Source organism: Brassica napus, chromosome A7 (genome assembly GCF_020379485.1).
Source record: "Brassica napus cultivar Da-Ae chromosome A7, Da-Ae, whole genome shotgun sequence".
Classification (NCBI taxonomy): domain Eukaryota; kingdom Viridiplantae; phylum Streptophyta; class Magnoliopsida; order Brassicales; family Brassicaceae; genus Brassica; species Brassica napus.
Genome location: NC_063440.1, coordinates 20,589,167 through 20,604,950, shown reverse-complemented (window position 1 = coordinate 20,604,950; position 15,784 = coordinate 20,589,167). Strand labels below are relative to the sequence as shown.

Genomic DNA, 15,784 nt, shown 5'->3' with positions numbered 1-15,784 from the left:
GATGAAAATGGTAAATGAAGATTTTTTTTTCTTCGATTCTCCAAAAGAAAATAAAAATACAAGAAAATAATAAAATAATCACATTTTTCTCTATATAATGAAGATCAGAAGAGCAGAATGAACATTACAAAGAACCACAACCCAAAACCGTAAACCTCTTATATTTATTTCTTCTTCTTGTCAATAGTGAACCAAATGGCTCACATTCACACTAATGGCAACATCTCTCCTTCTTTCCCAAACTCATGTAAGTTTGCTTTCAATTATGCTGCTCTCAGATGTACATAACATAAGGAATCATACAATATCATCAATCTACAGATACTACAGCGATTTAAATCCTCATTCAAATCAACACACAAATCAATTTAATCATCGGTCAAACATTCACATATTCGGATTTCTACCTATCCACTTTCATTAATTTCTACTGATCATGATGTTCTTATTTTTTTTCTATGTACTTGATCTTGACAACATATAACATTTTTTCTGGTAAACAACTGCAACATGAAATGTGGACTATTATTGGAACTGTAAAGTAAACCTGCGTATTATACTTTACAGACCTCCTTGTATATAATTTAAGTTCCGGAGATTATATAATAAAGACTTCCTGTATATACTTTATGTTGCGGTATCAACCTCCTTTATTTGTTGTTTCTGCTGTTGTATTTCGTTTCGCCAGTTTCTTTTTATAGGACTTTTTGTCTCTAAAAAACTTGGTTTTCATCAGAGTTTAATCTCCGGAATTCTTTTTCTACTGGCTTAAAATTTTACCATGTTTCTATCACTCAAGTATACTTCAAAAATGAATCTAATATTCCTAGATGAAAAAATAATTTAAGTTGGGTATCCATTAATCATTTGAGAGGAAATATTCACCTATCACCATAAAAACTTTAGCTTTTGATGTGATAGAAGTGTTAGATAATTTCTGATTTAGGGCGATTGGTTATTACGTAAGCGTAGTCGACGTTCTACGTATAAGATTCCTTGGAGTTTTTTTCTTTTCTTTTGAACATTAACCGAAAACCTTTCTTTATCATGGCGGGGTCCAAAATTCAAATATGGGAAATTAGGTGGGGAACGCTAGGGCCGTTTGGAGAATCATGTATCAGATTCCGTGGAGCTTAATAAAAATAATAATAGTAACTATCAACATGTCAATTTTTTTTTCTCAACGTGGAATAGCTAGGTAGAACCTAATTTTAAATATAATTAATTAATTATCAAAACATGAAAATAGACGACCCCTTTCAGCAGAATTAATATATCTGGTAAAAAATCATAGTTCCGTGGGACACACTACTCTTGGTGCATTAACATGTGAACAACAAAATCGGACGGTGTAGGAGATACCACGCTTCACACGTAACGACAAACTAGATTCTCCAAACGGCCCAACGTCCCTCACCTAATTTCCCGTATTTGAATTTTGGACCCCGCCATGATAAAGAAAGGTTTTCGGTTCGGTTGAGCATAAACCGAACGATAACCGGAAAGAAGCTTTTCGAGATCCATATTCTTGATTGATTTGCTGATTTTGGTAACCTTTTCTTGATTGTTTTGCTGGTTGTGGATGGTGTATCCTCAGATTCAGGGGAAGAGCGTGAAATCCAAAAGAATTACTGGAAAGAGCACTCGGTGGGTTTGAGCGTTGAGGCCATGATGCTTGATTCCAAAGCTGCTGACCTGGACAAAGAAGAACGACCTGAGGTAATAAGCATAGAGTTATTATCTTTGTGATTCAGATGAAGTTGAGTCTCATTTTACCTGGATCCTAAAATCTGAATTGATATTGAAAATGATCCAAAATTTTGTGGATTATATGAGTTCAAAACTACTTTATCCAAAAGATTTTTGTCTGGTAGAACCGATCTGAATAGATCTGGATTCGAATAGACAACTAAACCGATCAGAACCCAATGTAAAAACCCTAATGCATATATGACTATAACTTTATGTGTTTAATTTTCTCTGTTTTTATTAATGATTTAGTTATAAAGGTTTTCTAATTGTAAAGTTTATCACTTTGTGAAATTAAGTAGAATGAAATTATCTGAAGTTCAATTTTTTTTGTTTTAATTGTTATTGAGAAAAAAAAAGAATCCAATTTTAAAAAGTTTAAAAAAAAAAAAAACCAAACCGATTCGAAACTGAGTATAACTGACCGGAATCAAATATAAAGTTTATGAATCTATATCTTTACCCAAAAGAACAGATCCACAAAACCGACCGATCCTAGCCCAAGCCTGAGCAAAATGTATCTTTACTTACTTTGACATGGCAGTTTCTTTGTTCTTTGCTGTCCTTTTGCCATTTGATGAAATATTGTAAGGCTTCAATGTGTGTATGTGCCAGATACTCTCGCTTCTTCCACCGATTGAAGGGGAAACAGTGCTCGAGTTTGGCGCTGGCATTGGTCGTTTCACTAGTGAATTAGCTCAGAAGGCCGGCCAGGTCATTGCAGTTGATTTCATTGAAAGTGTTATTAAAAAGGTTAGTTCACTCCCATGCTTGTTCTTTCTAGCTACTTACAGTTCCCTCATGAGAGTCTTCTCTGCAGAATGAAAACATTAATGGGCACTACAAGAACGTCAAATTTATGTGCGCTGATGTCACATCCCCGGATATGAAATTCTCAAACGAGTCTATGGATCTGATCTTCTCTAACTGGCTGCTCATGTATCTCTCTGATAAAGAGGTAACCAGTTAACTGATAAATTATTACCGCGGGAACCACTTTAGAACAGTACACACTTGGACTATATATGTGTAATAATGCAAAGAAACGCATTTTGGGACTATTGTGCTATGCAAAGATCACCGTACGAAAGTAGTTGCTAATATTTCTTGGCCTTCCAAATGACAAAGCTACACCGCTAAAGCATATGAGCTTGACTCAGCTGCCTACCATGTGCTAAAGACAGAAAAAATTCATTAGATAATGAACTATTGGTTCTAAGCCATTTCTGGTGCTGAATCAAACTATAATGAAATATATCATGACTATTAAGTTGATTTGAGGTTCGATATCAACCTCTTGGCCTAAAAAGCTAATCTTTCTCTATAAAGTCTTTATTCATATTATTTTTTCACCAAGAACTTTTTACAACATAATGGAGTCCGTCAATCAATATAGATTGATAACCTGTCAATGTTAAACTTCGCTGTATCAAGAGTGATTTTAATCGTCACTTGACAAAGCTAAAGTTTCTTTTTCTTTTATTCAATTTGCAGGTTGAAGATTTGGCGAAAAAGATGTTACAATGGACAAAGGTTGGCGGGTATATTTTCTTTAGGGAGTCATGCTTTCATCAGTCTGGTGACAACAAGCGGAAGTACAACCCAACACACTACCGTGAACCCAAGTTTTACACAAAGGTTTGCATGCTATACCTCTATATCCCTCTGTTCTTCCCTTTTTTAGAGAATTTAAATTTTGAAAATCCTGCTCCATAAATTCCTTTCAGCTTTTCAAAGAATGCCATATGAATGACGATGTTGGGAACTCGTACGAATTCTCTTTGGTTAGCTGTAAATGCGTTGGAGCTTATGTGAGGAACAAAAAGAACCAGAACCAGGTAATAAATAAGCTTCTTCATAAAAAAAAAGGCTTCTTCGTATATTTATTTAGCCACCCTTTTGCTGGTATGGGATTCATATATTATAATTTTTCACAAATTTCAGATCTGCTGGCTTTGGCAGAAGAAAGTCAGTTCGGATAATGATAGGGGCTTCCAACGCTTCTTGGACAATGTCCAGTATAAGTCTAGTGGTATCTTACGCTATGAGCGTGTCTTTGGACAAGGCTTTGTGAGCACAGGGGGACTCGGTATGCTCCTTACTCATCGGTTTTTTATCAACTTTGCTTCTGTATCTTGAAGCTATCTTTCCTTCTTATTATACTATGTTTCTTTTTGTGTTGACCTTTGATAATAGAGACGACAAAGGAGTTTGTGGCTAAGCTGGATCTGAAGCCGGGCCAGAAAGTTCTAGATGTTGGATGTGGAATAGGAGGAGGGGACTTCTACATGGCTGAGAACTTTGACGTGGATGTTGTAGGCATTGATCTATCTGTAAACATGATCTCTTTCGCCCTCGAACACGCCATAGGACTCAAATGCTCTGTGGAGTTCGAAGTAGCTGATTGCACCAAGAAGGAGTATCCTGATAACACCTTTGATGTTATTTACAGCAGAGACACCATTCTGCATATCCAAGTATAAGCTTCCCCTTTGTTTAGCTTAGTTTCCAGAGATGACTTTCTTGTTGTGGCTTTAACTTGTAATCGCTGGTGTTACTCTCAGGACAAGCCAGCGTTGTTCAGAACATTCTACAAATGGTTGAAACCTGGAGGGAAAGTTCTCATTACTGATTACTGCAGAAGCCCCAAAACACCATCTCCAGATTTTGCAAACTACATCAAGCAACGAGGTTATGATCTCCATGATGTACAAGCATACGGTCAGGTATACAGAGATACATCCTCTCTCCTCTCTTCTACTTTAAAAAATCACAAAACTCGCCTAAACCTTACTTGGCTCGACAGATGCTGAAAGATGCTGGATTCGATGAGGTAATCGCAGAGGATAGAACCGATCAGGTAAGAAACGTTTCTCTACATAAACAACTTAAAATGACCCACATGCTTAAAAGCCAAAGTACTTGAAACTATTAATGTTTCTGTTTGGTTTTATCAGTTCATGAAAGTCCTGAAACGGGAACTGGACGCAGTGGAGAAGGAGAAGGATGACTTCATTAGTGACTTCTCTAAGGAAGACTACGAGGATATCGTAGGTGGGTGGAACTCAAAGCTACTCAGGAGCTCAAGTGGTGAACAGAAGTGGGGCTTGTTCATGGCCAAGAAAAACTGATTGTATGGCATGCTTAAAAATTTAAAACACATAAATAAATAATTGGGCTATGTAAGATACATCAAAACCAAGTTCCCTCCTATCATCTCCTTCAAGCTATATATGTTGCTGCTTTTCTTTAATCATATATATATATATGTATATAGTTTGGTGTTTTATGTTGTGTTATTTGATATCTGATTGATCAAAGTTTGACACAGAATTTTTTTGATGCGTTTTTAATATGATGCGACCCGGTAGCATTATTAGTCAGCTAGAAATCCTGTCAAAGAGGATTTTAGGATGCAAAATATAGTTATATATCCTATGTTCTTTTAATCCTACTGATTGTACTATGAAATATGAAATCATCTCCACTAATAAAACATCTCTTTACCCGTAGTAATTTGGTGAAAGACGTTAATTTTTGTGTGGTTTGCTTTATAACTGCATTATATGTTTTCCTGTTATTAATAAAAAAAGAAAAGCTCGGACTCTTTATTATTGGACGGAAACAAAAACAGTGAAACAAAGTGATAGTAATTCACTTGGAGTTACTACCAAGTATCTGTTATGATAGGAAAAAACAGCACAAGTACGAGCCACGATTATCTTAAGCCTTAGTTAGAGACGGCGTCGGCTCTAGAGAAGGCCAGGATCTCGACTTCAATTTTGATGGTATCCTTGACGAGGAAACCTGTGGACGTATTTTTTATATCTGCGAGAGGTATAAGTTTGTCTAAACCCCATCCATTTTCTTGTGCATTGGGCCATCCCCCCACTGTAGGAACAAATCAAGAGTTAGTTTAACATCTTTCAAATAAGCCTATATAGTATTTTATCTTAGGCACTAACCTTGTTTCTCTACATTGTTAGATGGGGTCTGGTTAATAACTCTAAACTTGGCTTTCACGTAACCCTTCTGGTTTGACGCACTCAACAAGTATAGTGACAATGAATTACCCGTTGCAGACCCAACTCCATTTGGATACACTTTCAATACCCTACACATACATCACAAAAGTTAATACATACTTTATACGTATAATACATATTGTATATGTATACTAACATCACATAAGTTAATACATACTATATATATATATATGTGTGTGTGTGTGTCTTGTAAATATATATATATGTGGAGAGAGTCACCAGTTTCTCCCTCCGGATGAAAACGTATCAGAAGTGTAAGAGACTTGATCGCGGATAGAAAAGTTGGTGAGTCTCCAATCAAGAATAGGGTCACGAATATTTTCTTCGTAAGAGACATCTTCCCATGTGCCAGAGGGTTTAGAAACAACGATGTCAACGCCAAACACAGTTTGTCCGCCGTTGAAAAGGTATCCATATTCCGGATATATATTTGATATACTGAATACTAAGAAAGTTGAGCATTCCGTACTCCTGTTTAAACAAATGAAATCTCTGCGCCTTAGTCGCTGCAAACCGATCAAAACTAGTTAAGAAACCATAAAAGTTTAGAACAATTATGTATCACCCTCTCTCTAGGTAATTAAGTAGTACCATGGTACTCATAGTACGTGTCTGTATTGCTTTTGTAGATGAGGAATTTGATCCACGCATACACTTCGTTTTGATAGGTGATGAGACTTGAGTTATCGATTTTTACGTAAAGCGAAATGTATCCACCCGAGCCCTCTGGCTTGTTCTCGTTTGGGTAGATGAGGAACGTCCTTATAACATATTAAGCAAAACGGGTCAAGTTATATAGTTAAAACAAGTACAAATTGGATTTGATGAAATCTACAGCATTGTGTTAAAATGTCACACATCTACAGCGGAGATGATCCTACACTTATATATCCCAACTTATACTCCATCCGCTAGTATTTAACATGTTTTATGAGAATTTTGTTGTTTTACAATGTAAGATATTTTCATACATGTAGATAACTTTAACTTTATTAAAAACATATAAAGAATATTTTTTTCTTGTTTTTATATAAATAAATAAATTCTGAAATTAAATTTTAGTGATATTTTTTTAGAAAATTAGAGTTTTGATATATGTTCTTGAAATAAAACGTCATCTATACATTATGAAAGAGAGAAAGTAATCATAAGCTACACCCAACCAACGTGTACGTACCAATTGTATCCACCGGCTGAGAAAGGACGTGACTCGTACTTTTCACCGTTGTCTTTGACCAGGTTCGCCATAGTGGAAAATGACTCGAACTTCACACAGTACGAAATTGGGGGACGAGTTCGAGTCTCTTCATTTACTGTTGATGAGAGCTTCTGGTGATTCCGAGCAGGAACAGATACAGAGCTCCTTGAGGCAGATGGAAGTGATTTCTCCACATCCAAGAATGCTTCTTCTATTACTGCTCCTGTCTCCATTAGGTTTTGAAGATTGTAATAAGGTTTTGCATACCTTACCACCCCCACAACGAGAACAAAACCGAAGAAGCAGTAGACAAAGATCGACCCATAGTTGGTATTTTTCTTCTTGTCCTCGGTATACATGTTTTTTGCGTGTATCTGTAACGTTTATTGTGTTGTGTATAAATAGACATGGATGATTACTGACCCATTAAAATATATGAGTTCACAAGTCTGTAGAATTTTTTTTTTTGAAAAAAGTCTGTAGAATTTTATTGCCAAATAATATCAAATCTGACCAGATACAGACACATGTATTCACGAGTAGTCGGCACGTACTCTCAGGGGCGGATGCACCTTGTCAGGTACGGGGGCACGTGCCCCCGACTAAATATATATTGTTCAGTATTAGTTGGAACGTAATAGCTTGAACTAGTTCAGTGGCTTCACTTCCCTGTCATCATTCAACTATCCGTGGTTCAAAGCCTGTTATGCGTATATTTATAGTTAACTTTTGTTATGCGTATCATTTTAAAAAAAAATATTAATATGTGCATGTGCCCCCGATTCAAAAACTTTCCGGATCCGCCACTGCGTACTCTCCTATTTTTTTCCTTTTTAAAACTTGGATATACTTTTAGATGCGGTTTTCGCGCTGGCACGTATCATATGTATCATATGATATGATACTATTTAACATCAAAAAACGTTCTTACCACCCAAGTTTACAACCAAGAGTCAACCATTTATCAGTGCAAGATATTTACGCAGTAATCAATATCCAAAACAAAGACACGAAAACATAACATGACAGACTAAGAAGTAACGTGAGCTCTGTCCACAGTCCACCTCACACAAGAAATGAAGCCAACTATGAGACATTCCCTCCACATTCGAATGGAATATATTTCGTTTGAGCAAAAAAAAAAAAATATTCGTTTGAGCAATGATTCAATGAAGTTGGCAAGACGATTAGAGGACGCAGACTCACGAGACTTCTTTCATTCCGGGATATGCCTGAACACAAAACTGATTTCATTTACTAAAAATAAATTCTTTGATCTATCGTTTTAAGAAGTATGAAAATACTAAAAATATGCATTCTACGTTGTTCGAACCTGGCTCCCGGTTGACAGCATGTTCATCGTTACTGATAGACTTAGAGTATCATTATTCCTATAACCCCATTTCGGTTTCTTAATGACTTGTTTCATAATAAAAATTAGTTAAGAAATTTAAGTAAGAAATCCATAGATTTTGTGCTCCATTGGGAGTTTCTTAATGAAATGTTCTTACAAAAATTTTTTTAACTTGTTTGGAGAAGAGTTTTAAAGACAATACTTCCACTACAAGATACACTGCAACCAGAATAGACATTCACTAATGATCATCTAGCTCATAAGATCAAGCACAAGAAATAGAAGTCATACTACATACCGGCAACAGAGAGCTGAGTAACGTCTATAGCACTAACGCATATCCATTTTGCAGCCTCAGTGCCAAAAGCTATTGGGAGAGACTGAAGTCACATTGCTCTGTCTCCTTCAACACGTTTGAAGTCATTAACAATCGCTATTCCCAACTGCAAGTACATGATGTGAAACCAGAATGTTAAAAAAGATAATAAAATAAACATCATGTCCTCTCTGCTATGCAATTAGTCACACATGTGTTCACATTCCTATACGTTTGTGTAGCTTGCACATGCGTTCACATTGCTATGCTGCACCGTTTAGGTCAATGCCTGCAACCACATCATAATCACATTCATCATCTACTAACAAAGCCAACAAAAAGCTCAGAATGAGACTGAAGAAAGAAGAGAGAGGATGTTAGTAGTCATACGTTTCCTTTGGCCAACAGTTTCTGGAATAGCATCAGAGCTTCGCTGGGAAAGCCATGTTGAGCGTATCCATCGATCATCACGTTCCAAGAAACAATGTCTCTCTCAGTCTCAGGCACTCTTTCGAACAAAGCCCTCGCAGCCTCAACGTTCCCTTGCTTCGCGTAGCAGGTGATCATAGTATTATTGACAAGTTGAATCATCAAATAAAGGAAGGGGTTGAATACCTGGAAACAAGAAAGCTGCTATTTGGTTAACTTGTCAGTCAAAGTTTGAGACATTCACGGCATTGTGGAGTTCTTGCAGCTTCTGAAGAGAAGCAAGTGCCCTATCCTTACCAACGTCCTCCTCCGAGAAAACAAAGTTACTAGAAAAGTCCCATAGCTCAACCACATTTTCATCGTGAAGAGTCACTGACTTCACACCAGCGAGAATAATGTTCTTGGCTAAACAGAAAAAGAACTCATCATCAGAACAAAAAAAAGGGAAATAAGAAGACAGTATACAGCTATATCAATGTACATTTAAAAGCAAGACACACAGACAAGAAACCTTTCACGTATATGATGCCACACTAACTCATCAAGGAAACAAGCTAAGCTACCAGTTTGTAATAAATGGTCTTACTCTCAGGACAAGCCAGCATTGTTCAGAACATTTTACAAATGGATGAAGCCTGGAGGGAAAGTTCTCATTACTGATTATTGTAGAAGCCCCAAAACACCATCTCTAGATTTTGCAAACTACATCAAGCAACGAGGTTATGATCTCCATGATGTACAAGCATACGGTCAGGTATACAGAGATACATCCTCTCTCCTCTCTTCTACTTTAAAAAATCACAAAACTCGCCTAAACCTTACTTGGCTCGACAGATGCTGGATTCGATGAGGTAATCGCAGAGGATAGAACCGATCAGGTAAGAAACGTTTCTGAAAATGAACCATATCAATATGCTTACAAAAATAAAGAACTTGAAACTATTAATGTTTATATGTTTCTGTTTGATTTTATCAGTTCATGAAAGTCCTGAAACGGGAACTGGACGCAGTTGAGAAGGAGAAGGATGACTTCATCAGTGACTTCTCTAAGGAGGACTACGAGGATATTGTTGAAGGGTGGAACTCAAAGCTACTCAGGAGCTCAAGTGGTGAACAGAAGTGGGGTTTGTTCATGGCCAAGAGAAACTGATTGTTTAGCCTTCTTAATACTTAAAACAAATAAATAAATAAATTGGGCTATGTAAGATACATCAAAACCGAGTTCCCTCCTATCATGTATTCAAGCTACATGTGTTGCTTTCTCTCTCTCTCCATGTGAGCTTTTCTTTAATCATTTATATATACAACAAGTTTGGTGTTTAATATGCTATTTGATGTCGGATTGCTCAAGGTATGACACAGAAAAATGTTGATGTGTTGTAAATCTAGTCTAACCCTGTAGTATTAGTCAGATCTGAAAGTCACATCAACAATAAGATTTTAGAACGTGAATACTCTTAAACATCTTGTGTTTTTTTGTAAATTCTAATTGTGCTATGAAATCTAAGATCGTCTCCAATACTTTGCCCCATTTTTTATATGTTTTCCGTATTGTCTTCTCTCATGAGTTATAAAAAAGAAGAAGCTGGAACTCTTTATTATTGGACGGAAACAAAAACAGTGAAACAAAGGGATAGTAACACTTGGAATTTACTACCAAGTACCAACTATATCCGGTTATGATAGGAAAAAACAACACAGGTACGAGTGATGATTATCTTAAGCCCTAGTTAGAGATGGAGTTAGTTCTAGAGAAGGCCAAGATCTCGACTTCAAATCTGATGGTATCCTTGACGAGGAAACCTTTGGATGGGTCTTTGATATCTGCGAGTGGTATAAGTGTGTCGACACCCCATCCATTTTCTTTTGCATTGGGCCATCCATCCACTGTTGGGACAAATCAAAAGTTAGTTTAACATCTTTCAAATAAGCTTAATAAGTTTTATTTTCGTCACTAACCTTGTTTCTCCACATTTTTGGACGGGGTCTGGTTAATAACTCTAAACTTGGCTTTCACGTAACCCTTTTCGTTTGACGCACTCAACAAATAGAGTGACAATGAATTACCCGTTGCAGATCCAGCTCCATTTGGATATACTTTCAGTACCCTACACATACATCACATAAGTTAATACATATTTTATATATACACACTCACACACACACACATATATTTCTTTGGAGAGACTCACCAGTTTCTTCCACCGGAAGAAAACGTATCAGAAGTGTAAGAGACTTTATCTCGGGTAGAGAAGTTGGTGATTCTCCAATCAAGAACAGGGTCACGAATGTTTTCTTCATAAGCGACATCTTCCCATGTTGCAGGGGGTTTAGAAACCACGATGTCAACACCAAACACACTCTGTCCGCCGTTGAAAATGAATCCATATGCTGGATTTTGGTAGTACCCGATCTCAAGAAAGGTTAGCATTCCATACTCTTGTTTAAACAAATGAAATCTCTGTGCCTCAGTCGCTGCAAACCAATCAAAACTAGTTACTAAAGTCTCAAGAAACCACAAAAGATTACAGCAAATACACTTCTCTCTAGGTTAGTTAGTACCATGGAGCTCATGGTATGTGTCTGTAGTGCTTTTATAGGTGAGGAATTTGATCCATGCATACACTTCGGTTTGAGTAGCGATGAAGCTTGAGTTATCGATTTTTACGTAAAGGGAAACGTATCCACCCGAGCCCACTGGCTTGTTCACATTTGGGTAGATTAGGAACGTCCTATAAACATATTAAGTATAACGGGTCAAATACATATATAGCTATAACATATATATAAATTATATTTTGACGAGATTTACAGCAATATGTTAAAATGTTACACATCTAAAGTGTGGAAATAACTCTACACTGATATATATATATATATATATATATATATATAAAATATGGCTCACAAGGAGATGAGTGATTGTCCCCATGTTCTTTGTAAATAGATTGAAAATAATCCACACTAATACTCAAAATGCTAAAAAAAATATTGTTAAAATATGTTATTAAATTTTTTACAAAAAACATTAGTTATAATTTTTTTAATAAAAAACCAAAACCTTTAATCTTAAAAGTCTAAATTCTGTGTGTTAAGGTCCATAAAAATATTAAATTAGGGCTGTATGTACGTACCAATTGTATCCACCGGCTGAGAACGGACGTGACTCGTACTTGTCACCGTTGCCTGCGACCAGTTTGGACATAGTGGCAAATGACTCGAACTTCACAGAGTATGAATTTGGAGGACGAGTTCTCGTCTCTTCCCTTACTGTTGTCGAGAGCTTCTGGTGATTCCGAGCTGGAACAGAGACAGAGCTCTTGAGGTTACAGGGAAGTATCCCCACGTCCAACAATCCTTGTTCCATTACTGCTTCTGTCTCCATTAAGTTTTGAAGGTTGTAATAAGGTTTTGCAAACCTTACTACTCCTACAACCAAAACCAAACAGAAGAAGCAAGAGACAAAGATTGAACCATAGTTGGTATTTTTCTTCTTTTCCTCGGTAAACATTTTTCTTTTCCTTTTCAAGTGTATCTGTAACTGTTTCTGTGTTGTGTATATATAGACATAAATTATTTTACTTAATCCATTAATATATGACACGAATTCACACGTTTGTAGTATTTTATGGCCAAATACTATCAAATCGTGTAAGATAGTGACACTTGTGTGATTCACGAGTTGTTGGAACGTACTCTCCTATTTTATTTTCCTTTTTAAAAGTGGACATACTTTTAGATGCGGTTTTCGCGCTGGCAGTGGCACGTATTCATATGATACTATTAACACCAAAAGAACGTTCGTACCACCCAAGTTCAAAAACTGATGAGTCACCCATGGGATCAATATATTTACGCAGTAATCAATACCACAAAGTTGAGACCACTCATATTCAAACACAAAGACTAAACATAACAGATTAAGAAGAAACGTTAAGTCTGTCACCTCACACAAGAAGTAAATCCAACTATAGGGGACCCTCTCGCCACATACTAATGGTGTGTATTTCCATATGTGACCCTTTGTGCAATGAAGTTCGCCAGACGATTACAGGAAGCAGACTCAAGAGACATCTTCAATTCCGGGATATGCCTCGACACAAAACTTATTTCATTTGCTTGTACTAAAGAGCAAGCTCAACGGTTTTTAATATCTAAAGAAATACTAATCAATAAATAAAAGATAAATAGCCTTCATTTGCAAAAAAAAAAAAAAAAATCAAAATGTTGGAAGTGACTAAAGACTCATGATTTTCATCTGGGGGGTTGCTGTGCCGAAAGGTCCATCCGTACGGTGTGCGTTTTAGGATTAGAAAAACTATTTTTACTAAGATAAAGAAGTTTCGTAAAAAGAAAAAAATCAGATTTTGAAGTTAGTATAAATATGAATTTAAAGAATTTTAATTTAAAATTATTCATTCGTATATCCAATACATATACACCATAAACGAATATTTACCTCAATCTTCTTTTCATTCTCTTAAGTTATTTACTTTCTTTAAGGTTAATTCGGTGCGTTCACAAAAACTAAGATATTTTGTGAGATATTTAAGCTGGGTATACTTTAAACATCCAATCGTAAATGCAAGATAATTTATTTTATCTCACTCACATTATATTAACTTACTAGTTGTGTTAGTTTCTTTAAAAATTATCATCTTGGTCATACAAAATTAAATATTTTGGTTTAATTATTGGAATATGAAGTTGCTTTTGAAGAAAACAAAATCCGCACTCAGTTGAATTCTCTTGTAGTACTTTTGAGCCATCTTCTTAAGTTATGGTAATCCTAGTTTGGTGAAAGGTAAGATATCTCTTTCATTTTTTTTCTGTCCAATTTTAATGTGTTCATATCCTAATGTGGTTACATTTTTGTATACCTAAATTGTCTTCTTCGTTGATTATTTCACTCACTCCCCAGCCATTGTTGTTGTCTTCAGTCACATCCCTCCTCTCATTTTCTCTACCACGTCATTCCAGATCACCACTTTATCAGAGATCTGATTTAATGGAGAAATTTCATTGGTGATGATGTAGAAAACAACGCTAATTATGTTAAAAATATCAAAAATATGCTTGCTAATCACAATGTTACAAACACTAATGACTATATAATACACTCTTATTCTTCAGCAAACCTAAGTAAAAAATATTATCGCTGTGAATAATGTTCCAGACTCATAGTAAGACATAAAAAGCATTTCCCTTTTTTTTTGATCAAAAAGCTTTTCCCTAACTATCTTAAAATTGTATGTTTGTTACTCTTGATAAAAAAAAAATAACAAGTCAGTGGTGAAGACAAATCATCAACCAAATATTTGATAAGGTCAATAGTACCCTGAGTCCAACCAAATACATATCAGAGCATCTTCATTTCATCTCTATATTTATTTTTATAATAGCATTTAGAAGCAAATTTATTTTAACACACCTTATTTCTTCATATAAAATAAAGAATTGCTATTTCTTCAATCCACCTTTATTTCTTCGATACACCTTTATTCCTCTATTTATAGAAAAAAATACAATTTTTATTTTACTCTATAATTAGAAATTAATATTAATATTTTATATGAATATATTGAAGTAAACTCTATTTTTACTAGGTAAAGAATCCGTGCGATATCGCACGAAACTCATTTTATAAAAACAAATAGTTGCATGTTGGAAAAATAGAAGTACTCATAGTTTTTAATGAAAATACAAAATTTTTATAATGAGTAGACAAAACTCATAAATTACTAATTGTAGAAAGACACTTTATTAAGATATTATAATTACTTTTTAACAGAATCCTATTGTTAAGATGTTATAAATAATTTAAAAAATATATTAATATTTGCATGTTGAACAAATACAAAAAGACACTTATTGTGAATTTTAACTATTTAAAAAAAATTCTAATAGTTGTATGTTAGAAAAACAAAACTAATCACTGGTTTTTTATGAAAAAGACAATATTAATAATAAAAAAAACACAACTCTTAAAATTATTAATTGTAGAAAGACTATTATTAACATATTATAACTGTTTTTTAAGAGAATTCACTTGTTAAGATGTTATAATTAATTAAAAATAATTAATACTTGCATGTTGAAAAAAAACAAAAAAACACTTATTGTGATATTTTAATTATTTTAAAAATATTTTCAATAGTTGCATGCATGTTGGAAAAACAAAACTAACCACAATTTTTAATGAAAAGACACAATCTATATATAAAATAATTAAACCAAAAATATTGAAGTAAACTCTATTTCTATTATAGAATTATTCTATTTTAGAACCAAAAATAACAAATACGTTAGAAATGATCCAACAAAATTATTTACAAAGAAAAAATAACTGCATAATAAACATTTAAATGCACGTTTACGTTATTTTAGCAGAACTTTGTCTATATATACATGACTCATGGGGCTTAAGGATCCTAGCGTAAGTAAACATGCATACTCACGTTGTCTTGTTTGTTTCCAAATTACAAGCGATTTTAGAGCATTTTTATTGCAAGGATCTCACCAAATTTTGTAAAATATTAAACTACTAGGTAATAACCCGCGCCTTGCGCGGAATGTGATTATTAGTTTCGTTATTTTTAATAAAAAACACTAAATATGTTTTATCTGGATATTGGTTAGGTTTTACGTTTTTTTTTTGTTTTTAATCTTCTAAAATATAACTATTATTTTAA

At 34.8% G+C, this 15,784-nt stretch overlaps 2 protein-coding genes across 4 annotated transcripts; one reads left to right on the top strand and one right to left on the bottom strand.

Annotated features, from left to right (window-relative positions):
• On the top strand, positions 1–9,957 carry LOC111199272 (phosphoethanolamine N-methyltransferase 3). Of its 2 annotated transcripts, XM_048735800.1 has the most exons (11): positions 2–247; positions 1,598–1,719; positions 2,365–2,502; positions 2,570–2,707; positions 3,244–3,387; positions 3,477–3,587; positions 3,694–3,838; positions 3,946–4,226; positions 4,314–4,475; positions 4,556–4,609; positions 4,707–5,036. In XM_048735800.1, the coding sequence occupies exons 1-11, from the start codon at positions 196–198 to the stop codon at positions 4,878–4,880; spliced, it is 1,521 nt and encodes a 506-aa protein (XP_048591757.1). In that variant the 5' UTR covers positions 2–195; the 3' UTR covers positions 4,881–5,036. The 2 variants fall into 2 exon arrangements, with proteins under 2 accessions (XP_048591758.1, XP_048591757.1); XM_048735801.1 differs by lacking the exons at positions 4,314–4,475; positions 4,556–4,609; positions 4,707–5,036 and adding an exon at positions 9,685–9,957 and having other exon boundaries at positions 1–247.
• LOC106353697 (probable inactive serine/threonine-protein kinase fnkC) lies at positions 5,695–12,636 on the bottom strand. Of its 2 annotated transcripts, XM_048735803.1 has the most exons (5): positions 12,227–12,636; positions 11,655–11,824; positions 11,285–11,567; positions 11,052–11,200; positions 10,669–10,979 (listed from the first exon to the last, which is right to left on the bottom strand). In XM_048735803.1, exons 1-5 carry the CDS (start codon positions 12,601–12,603, stop codon positions 10,819–10,821), a joined length of 1,140 nt encoding a protein of 379 aa, XP_048591760.1. In that variant the 5' UTR covers positions 12,604–12,636; the 3' UTR covers positions 10,669–10,818. The 2 variants fall into 2 exon arrangements, with proteins under 2 accessions (XP_048591761.1, XP_048591760.1); XM_048735804.1 differs by lacking the exons at positions 10,669–10,979; positions 11,052–11,200 and adding an exon at positions 5,695–5,863.
• Positions 12,637–15,784: the final 3,148 nt, after the last annotated feature.